Genomic DNA, 9,255 nt, shown 5'->3' on the forward strand with positions numbered 1-9,255 from the left:
TTAAATACAGTTATTTTTCGTCGTGTGTCATAAATGCGCGTGGCAAATAACAGACCAGAAACAATGCAGATTATTCACATTTTATTCTTTTTATTTAGAGAGTTGTGTAAGATGCCTGGAACTACTTTTCCATTGAGGTCTGAAAAATGGATAGGATGCTGAGATGTTCTTTAGAATATTTTATTACCTCAAGTGTTTAATCATTTAGCTGTGAAATAATAGTGGAACTGGCAGAGTGAGAAGAATTTCAAGAGGAAAAAAAAGATTTTTGGCTATTTAATGGGAACACTTCATTTTCTTGCAGTCACTGGCCTTCCTATTCCAACCTGGAGTCAGAAAATCTGCATACCTTTCCTGTATCCTGTTATCTTAGTAGTTGCACTGCCTTATAATTCTGAGAGAGAATATTAGCAGTACAGTAAAGGCTTTCTTGTTAAATAAGAAGACAGAAGCTCTGTAAAGTGGTAATAATTAGGTTATATTCCTGTAAACTGAGATTGTTGTTTATGCTGCTAACTTTGGCACATGTGTTGGGAACGAGGTGGTAGAACAAAACAAAGAAAAAAATCCTTAATCTGTCACGGGATACTTATCATCTGAGCTGGTCAGAGCTAAGAATATTTGTAGGATAAGATCTCCCCAAGTATTCATCCTGAACCTGACTCTGAGAGTCTTTCTTTACGTATTCTAGAAACTTATGCATCTGAATGTATTTGATTCTATTCCTTCAATATTAAAAGTAATTCTGTCTTTTCCTGTTGCAACTCCCCTACTCCTGCCCCACCTCAGACGAATTTCTGAGTGTGATGTCATCTGTTGGTTACATCCTTTATTGACAATTTCTGAAAGACATTTTTCATTTGTTCCATATAGTGTTTATCACTCTAGTCTCCTAGAACATTAAAATTTCCATTTTTGCTGGGATGTTTCAGAATGAATTTGTTTTCTTTTAGGGTTATGCAGGACAGACGGGAACAAGCAAGGCAAGATTTAAAGGGTTTGGAAGAGACTGTGGTAAGATAGTCAGGATATATTCTAAAGCAAATGTCAGTACTTGCTTTTTTTAACCCTTCTAAGGTTTGTGTTTTGTTTTTGTTTTTTTTTTAATTTCTTGTCCTTAACTGTAGGCAAAAGAACTTCAGACTCTTCACAATCTTCGGAAGTTGTTTGTTCAAGATCTGGCTACTAGAGTGAAAAAGGTAATAACATGGTGCCGTAGTGAAACTTGGTATTTCTGAAAATGTTACATAAATTTCAGTTTAGAGCTAAATTAGGAATTGATCTTTACGCGTTGTAATTTTTCTGGCTTGATCTTAATATGCAAGTTCAGATTTGTACTCGGCTTCCTCTCTCCCTCCCCATTCCTTTGTTACTGCAGAGTGCCGAGATTGACTCGGATGATACCGGAGGCAGTGCTGCGCAAAAACAGAAGATTTCCTTCCTTGAGAATAATCTTGAACAGCTTACAAAGGTTCACAAGCAGGTACAATGAGGCTTAATTTCAAGTTTTAATTAAAAACAAACTACTTAAGGTGCATTATTATAGAAGTTACTGAATGCATATTGGTCATAAAGTAACTGTTATAGTTAAATACTTCTACATCTTGGGCATGTCTCTTGATATAAAACAATAAACTGAAGTTTTCCTGTAAAGTAAATTTATAGCTATTTTAAGTACATGTGGGTGTGTAACAAAATAGCTGCAGTGAAACTGAAGAAGATCCAAGTTAGTGTTTGGAGTTAGTCTGTCAGTCTCGGGGACGATTGCCTGTCTCTGACTGAAGAAAAATGTAGACTTTAAGTGCTGATGTTGAGTAGCATGTTCTTCCACAGTAACTGACTTTCACATGGCAATCTTACTGATGAACTACTAGATTTACCAAAAGCTTAAGCAAAGATAATATAGTAGACCTACTGCTTTGCCTGTTTAGGGGAAGGAAGGTGTGTGTTTGGCTCTCACTATGAAGAGAGATACCAAGAAAATAATTGATTCTGTCTTTGTAGCTGGTACGTGATAATGCAGATCTTCGCTGTGAACTTCCTAAACTGGAGAAGCGACTTAGAGCTACAGCTGAAAGAGTTAAAGCTTTGGAGTCTGCACTGAAGGAAGCCAAAGAGAATGCTTCTCGTGATCGCAAGCGGTATCAGCAAGAAGTAGATCGTATAAAGGAAGCTGTAAGATCCAAGAACATGGCCAGAAGAGGACATTCTGCACAAATTGGTTAGTAAAGAATCCCTTGTCCCCTAAAGCTTCATCTGTCTCCTGATTCTTTTGATCTTTGTGCATGTGCACATATTTCAACCCTAGTTGGAACTGCATTTGTGAACATGATGTATTTTCTGCCATGAATTATATTTTGGTTAATAGACTGTAAGTGTCTGAGAGTGGTGATGTATGGTTGTTTGGGGTTTTTTTTTTTTAATCTATTTTAAATAGAGCTCTTCCTGGTAGCTGGATTTTTGTACACGGTGAAAAAGGCTTACCAACCTAGAATTCTAGCCTGTATGTGTGTTCTGTTTCCTAGAACAAAACAATACACTGAATGTGAATCTTAAGTCTGTAACTGCATTCCAGTTTCTAAGACTAAGTAGGTATTCCAGAGCAAGGAGAGAGATTAAGCCATCATCTTGAACAACAAAACTGTCTTGCTCTCTCTTGATCTTGTTGGGAGAGGGGCAGACAGAAACTCACAACTAACATCCTGAATCCCTATTTACCTTTTTGGTTCTTTGTTCCAAAACATACAGTACTCCATAGTACCCCGTAGGGGAAAAGAATGGGAAAAAAAAAAAAAAAAGAAAGATATAGTAGCTAGTAGTGTTTCTTATTGTGTGGTGGAAAACCAGTCGTATTCCCTTGGACTTCCTCCTGCCATTACACTGTCAAGTGCTGATGCCCAAGAGAGTGTGACCTGTGGAGGACTTAACTGTGACTATTACATTATTGTCATAGAAGTAACTGTGTTCCAGCCTTTCTCTTGTCCTGACAAAGTCATCAATACGCTTCTCTTAAATGCTAATGCAACTGAAATGAGCATTGTAGTTAAGCTTCACTCATATTCTGTAGGTCTGCAAAGAGCTGTTGCAGAATAAAGCTATAATTTTTTTCTTAGTTGCTTCAAGTGGCAATTTGAAGACAGGTGCTTTCTCTCCAGTGATCTCCAAGAAGATAAACAGAATTCTTTACTGAGCTTACCACAAGTATAAAGCCTCTTGTACTTAAATGTCTAGATGAACTAGTCATATCTTACTGGAGATCAGCTTCCTATAAGGTAGAAATTGGGAAGTGTTTCTCTGATGCAGTTGCTACCTGTAGGTACTTTATATCCATTCTTACCTGCTGAAACTTTAAATGCTTCTGTTTAATGTTACAGAACTTTGTAAAGTCATACTATTGTGCATGTCCTGTTAAGACCTAGTGCAAATCTGGTTGAAAATACAGTTTGTTTATCAAAGTCTATGCAGCTTTGAATTGCCTGTCAGAATCACTGTTTTTTAATCCAGTAATAGAGCAAGTTTTATTTTTATACAGTGGTAAGAAGTTGCTGAAGCAGTATTATCTCTGGGGTAATTAGTATGGAAAACCACTTGCAGAGCAGAATAACTAGTGGCTTATCAATGAAGTGGATGTGGGAAATACACCAGGGTATAATGATTCCTTACAGGAACATAACCCTCATGAGATTTTATCTAGCAATTTGTCTTATTTGAATTCTTACTGCCAAGAAATAGGACTCTCACAGGGAAATATATTAGGTGGGGAAGATAATATGTGTGAAGGTAATCGTTATCAAAAGTTTTGCTAGTTTTAATTCTTGTCTATTTTTCAGGGCTTGTTACAACTGACTAATCCGTTAGGTTCTCGGAATACAATCTCCTAAACTTATTTTCTTACTCAGAGTGCATTTAATTTTGATTACTGCATTTGGGATACTGTAAAATAAAGCATTAGTAAATTTGAGTAATGAAAGGTAAAATTGTGATGTATATATTTGTAAGTCATATTTCTTTTCATGCAGCTAAGCCTATCCGTCCTGGTCAGCATCCAGCAGCTTCTCCAACTCATCCAAGTGCGATTCGTGGCGGAGGTGCGTTCACTCAGAACAGCCAGCCAGTTGCACTGCGTGGAGGTGGAGGACGGCAAGACAAAGTGTAAGTTTGTCTTGTAGGGTTTTTAAAATGTGTGATTAAATGACTTTGTATTAGTTTTATTATAGTTCATTCTGTGGCATAAAATCATTTGAATAATCAAATTAACTTATTCTTTTACAGAATTTTGTAGTTAGAGGAACAGTATACATGTACATCTGACTAATGCTGCTGCTGCTTTTGTTACAAAACTGGAGTTTGTTGTAAAATGGTAGTTCTGAAATTGTTCTGCTGGAGTAGAACAAAATGTGAAAACAGTCAGTTGGAGATAGTTACCAGTCACAGCCAATAGCTACTGTTTGGGAAAGGAGTGGACAGTTTAAATTCTTTTGGCTTGCTAGTATCTTTTTAAATAAGGTTTTCTTCAGAAAACATTCAGCGATTAAATAAAAAATGACTGTATTCTTGTATGTTGTTTATTTGCTGTTGTTACTACATTTGCATACTGTTTCATGTGTCAGTAATTTGGAAGTATTTAATAGAAAAATTCATGTCTTCATTGGGTAAATTTAAAATGTTAGCCTAGCAAAAATACACCTACAGTAATTGAAATTAATATAGGCACTTATTTGAAAATACTTGTAATCTCCTAAGTAATTACATGTAGTCTGATACTTAATACGCTTAAGTTGCTCACAGAATCATCTCTTTTTAATTAATGTCTATGTTATGGTTGGTCTGTGGGTCACCTAAGAATAATGCTGCACTGCATTCTCTTGTCATCTTCACTTTTGAGCGTTTGTGTAATTGTCTTCTAGGCATTCCGTTAGTTAAGGCTATCTGCATCTTCAGTTTGAAAACACTCCTAAAATGGTTGTGTGGTGCTTGAATCTTGGGTGCTTCCCTTCTGTAGGGCTCCAAAGCAGCTTATGTTAATCTTGTTTCCATTTGTTTCTTTTTATTAGCTGACTGACTTTTCAAAGCTTTCTCCAATGTAGAGAAAATCAGGCTGTAGTACTAGTTAGGGTACCTGATTCTGTTTGTAGTGTCTCTTAGTAAATGAGAGGTTGAAGTGATACATGTACTTTAACCTTGAATAACATTTACCTTGAATGACCAAGGATTCATGGATTCTTGATTATCATATTATGTTGATATGGTGAAATTATTCTTCAGATAGATTGCCTTTGTAGTCAAAGTAGCTAGCTCAGCTGTCTAATGTAGAGACATTTCGAGGTATAATTGACGTAATTTATTTTAGATGCCTACTTTAGCATGAGTTTGCACATGCTCTGCTGTTGACTAGAATTCTAACTGAAGAAAGCCTGTTTAGTCTCATACTTCTTTAAGAGTATTTCTAATAGTTGATATAATCAGCAATGAATAACTGAACTTTGAGCTTACATCTTGCTTCAGAGAGGAGCTTTCATTGTTGGTCTTGGGCAATTGAAATAGGAGACTTAGCACTTTGACTTTTGAACTATGCATAGCTAAGTCACGAAGGAGTGGAAAATTGCTAAGTGTTGGCTAGAACACCTTTTTAACAAACAAACCAAATTTCTGATACACTACGAACATGATGTACTGTTTTACATTTGGAGACCACTGTTTAACAAATTATTCTGGGACCATTAAATACAGAGATAGTAAACTCTTATTTCCCTATGCAAGTCAAACTTTTTAAGGATGATTAATTCCAAATCATCTCTTCATTCCCATTTCATCTTCCAAAAATAGCAAAGTCAAAACTTTGTAGAAGCGAGTAGGTGGTATCCATACAGTTCTTACTGGCCTGTAAAAGTAGCACCAGTCATGGTAAATGGTAAATTGGTTTGTGTTTGTAATGTTAACTCTGTTAAGGCAACCAAGACTGGATACCCAGTCAGTTTATTGTGCTGTAAAGTTGTTGGTAACAGACAGCATTGCTTAAATGTTTTGTGTTGCATAACTTCTTATTCTAAAGCTGATGTTTTATTAACATTTGTCTGAGTGGTCTAAGAATTTGGCTCTTAAAGGCTGTGTAAATAGTGAATGAGATCTACTGTAAATGTAAATAACTTGACTCTTTTGGCTTATGAGGTACATGTGCTTAACTCTGTTATTTTTCCCATTTACAGTTGCTGAAACATATATGCAGCGTGAGGAGGATTGGATATCATGTAGAGGGAGTCATTCCATGACAATAATCTCTCCCTTTGGGGACTGTAGGATTATTTTTTGAAAATGTATAAATTATACCTGGCCTGTACAGCTCTTCCCCCTTCTACGAATTCTGCTAACTGATTCCCAAAAAAAAACTAGAGTGCAATTTTGGCGTCTTGAAAAATGACATGTTACTTAAAGTGTAGCTCTGCTCATTACACAGTTTGTCTTTCATGTCTTAAATTTAGTCTGCACTGTGCCAAGCTGAATGTATGTTGAGAAAATCTTAGTTCAAATTTTCTAGCTTAATTTCTGTACATCTTACTGTCTTAGGAAATGTGCAACAGTGTTTAAGTATGCTTTTCATTTGTATCACTTCACATAAACACTACATGTCCCACTGAATTAAAACAGCACTCTACAGTTTTGTTTTGGAATGCTACATAAAGCATTGGAACTAAATCTATTTGTACAGTGTAAGAATACTGAAGTGTGCTTACAACAGCTGCCATAAGGCACTGCGATCGCTACACCACACAACTGAAGAGTTCAATATGGACAAGGCTGTTTAACTGTTATCTGATTACATGCCCGTTTATCGGGTAATTTAGAATTAAATATTGTACAGTAATAAAAGTAAACCTAAGTTTACAAAAAAGACTTTGGCAATGGATTATGCCATCTGTCCTGTTCATGATTCTACACACAGTGCAGTCTGGTGGAGTGAAAACATTCTGCTTCATTCCGATGAGCCTGTGGATCCATTTGTCTGTATCTGTGATGGTTCACTTTTGCTATTTTAAAATGGTGAAATGAGCGCAATCTAAAATTTAACTTGATATTCCACTACATACACAGTACTGGAATTTATGGCTAAAATTTTAACTTTCAATTAAAAAGAAATTTCAGCAACTGGCCAATGAATTCAGATACACTAATAAAGGATACAACTTTTTAAAACTGATGTATCTGGAAATCCCAGAGACGTGTTTAAAAAAATAATAAAATAAATAAAGTGCTACCCTGAATTGTATTTGTAATCTGTTTGTAAGTAGGTATATGAAATGTCCAAAGTAGTAGTTGTTGAATATTTTTCTTCTCTTTGCAATAAAGTCCTGTAAAGTGGCTAACAAAATGAAACATGTTTTTTGTCTTTGAGCTCCAGTACTCCCACTGAGCTGAACCTGCGTTTTAAAATTTTATAGCATAATTTGCCTAACTTATTCATAGGGTTTAGCCACTATGATTTTTAGAACAGCCTTCTTCTGGATAGAAATTAGTTACCAAGTCTTTGAGAAAGAAGGAACTTCGTATTACTGAAAGAATCCAGTTAGCTCTCCAGGCCCAGTTGGTACCACTTTGTTTGCTGGTTTGAATTTTTTGCTGAGTATTCATCAGTTTTTGTGGAAGCAGAGACTCTTACGATTGTTCAGACAGCAAATCACTTTCAACTTTTATATTATAAATAGACAAAATATTTATATTATGATGGAGTATAGTCAGATTTTAGACCTTAAACCACTTTTTTCTATATCTACAGTAGTCTGAATTTTTAATAGTTTGATATTTAAAGGTGGAGTGTATCAGTCGGAAATCTCACTATTTTGGAGTTTTCAGCTTTTAAGGCTGTTTTGTTCATTAAGGCTGTCAAACACTCCAAACTTGCAGTTGTTTTAGAGCATGGTTAAAGACAGCACACTGAGGAAAGAAAAATAAAGGAATAGCAAACTACTTTGAAATTTCTCATAGTGGAAACAACACTGTCTGTTATCTTCCTCAGTGTTAACTACAGGTTTTCAGACCTTCATTTGTTAATATGCAATCATAAAAAACAAACCACTTTATTTTAATTACGTTCAAATGAAGCAGGATTTTTTTCTCATGCCTTTGAATGGGAGTTTCGTTCCTGTAGGTAATTATCATGGGTTTTGGTGCTGAAAATTGCTGTGTTTAAAAAAATTCATTAGATGATAACTAGCTTGTAGCTCAGTGTACATCACCTTTTTATATTTAAACTTTTTTTTTATTTTAAACCTGTTATGAAGTTTACCAAGAACTGCCTCTTAAAATGTAAAAAAAAAAAGAAAAAAAAAAAAAAACACAAAACAAAACCACAACCTCTTTTTGTTTTCTTGTTTGGCTGTCATAGGTCAGCCAGACAGGACAATTACTGTTTTTGTAAATTAAGTCTGTATGGGGAATGTTCAACACTGCTGTTTCAACTTGCAGTCTTTGAATGGTTCTTATTTTTTATGTTCCTCTAGATCATATTTTTTAAAAGATGGTTTAGGATAGGAACTTGGTGAAATAATATTTATTTCTGGTGAACAACTAAATTATTTACGTAACTTAAATGCTGACTCACTACTGTGTGTAACTCTAAATTTGACATGAGAGGACAAGTCTACCTGTGGAATATGGTTTAACTTCAGTACACTTAAGATGCATTAAAACAATTGGTTTGGGGAAGACGCCATATAGTTTTAACTTACCTGCATGCTGTAAATGTATTTGTCTTTAAATAAAGAGAAGAAAAATCTTTGAACTTCGTGCATTTATTCAGTCTCTACCCCTCTTTGTTAAATTGTCTCCCTATAATATTTTTCACTTGACCAGTTACCTCTCTGTAAATCATGATCACTTGATGTCTCTAACTTCTTATTCCAGTGTTTGTTAATACAAATAAGCTTTCCCCCACACAAATATGAATATTTAAGTCTTAGTTTTCAAAAGACTGTTCATGATAGAAAAAACAAACAAACAAGAAATCCCCAGAGGAAACAAAAGAACAACAACAAAACCCCAATACTTGATGCGTGTGGAAATGTTCAGATATTGATTATAGCCACAGTATATCAGAATTTGAACCCCTTCAATCTGGGATTACTTAGACCTCTCCCAAAGGCATACACCCTATGTAGCTTATAAATATGCCAACTTTAGTATCCATTTTTAATAGCTTCTCTTGGTTGTGTATGTTTTGTTCCGTTGTTGTTTTTTTTTTTTTTTTTTTTTTAAAACATC

At 35.1% G+C, this 9,255-nt stretch overlaps 1 protein-coding gene across 2 annotated transcripts in view; it reads left to right on the top strand.

Annotated features, from left to right (window-relative positions):
* Positions 1–8,776, top strand: part of KIF5B (kinesin family member 5B) — a 35,523-nt gene extending 26,747 nt beyond the window's left edge. For both annotated transcript variants that reach the window (XM_086742021.1, XM_086742022.1), the window contains exons 21-26: positions 954–1,014; positions 1,128–1,199; positions 1,379–1,483; positions 2,005–2,221; positions 4,020–4,152; positions 6,207–8,776. In XM_086742021.1, coding sequence (XP_086598147.1) covers positions 954–1,014; positions 1,128–1,199; positions 1,379–1,483; positions 2,005–2,221; positions 4,020–4,152; positions 6,207–6,213 — 595 coding nt within the window. In that variant the 3' untranslated portion in view covers positions 6,214–8,776. The remainder of the gene's footprint in view (positions 1–953; positions 1,015–1,127; positions 1,200–1,378; positions 1,484–2,004; positions 2,222–4,019; positions 4,153–6,206) is intronic.
* The last annotated feature ends 479 nt before the right edge of the window (positions 8,777–9,255 follow it).

The sequence above is a fragment of the Chlamydotis macqueenii genome, chromosome 2 (assembly GCF_036417535.1).
Source record: "Chlamydotis macqueenii isolate bChlMac1 chromosome 2, bChlMac1.mat, whole genome shotgun sequence".
Lineage (NCBI taxonomy): Eukaryota > Metazoa > Chordata > Aves > Otidiformes > Otididae > Chlamydotis > Chlamydotis macqueenii.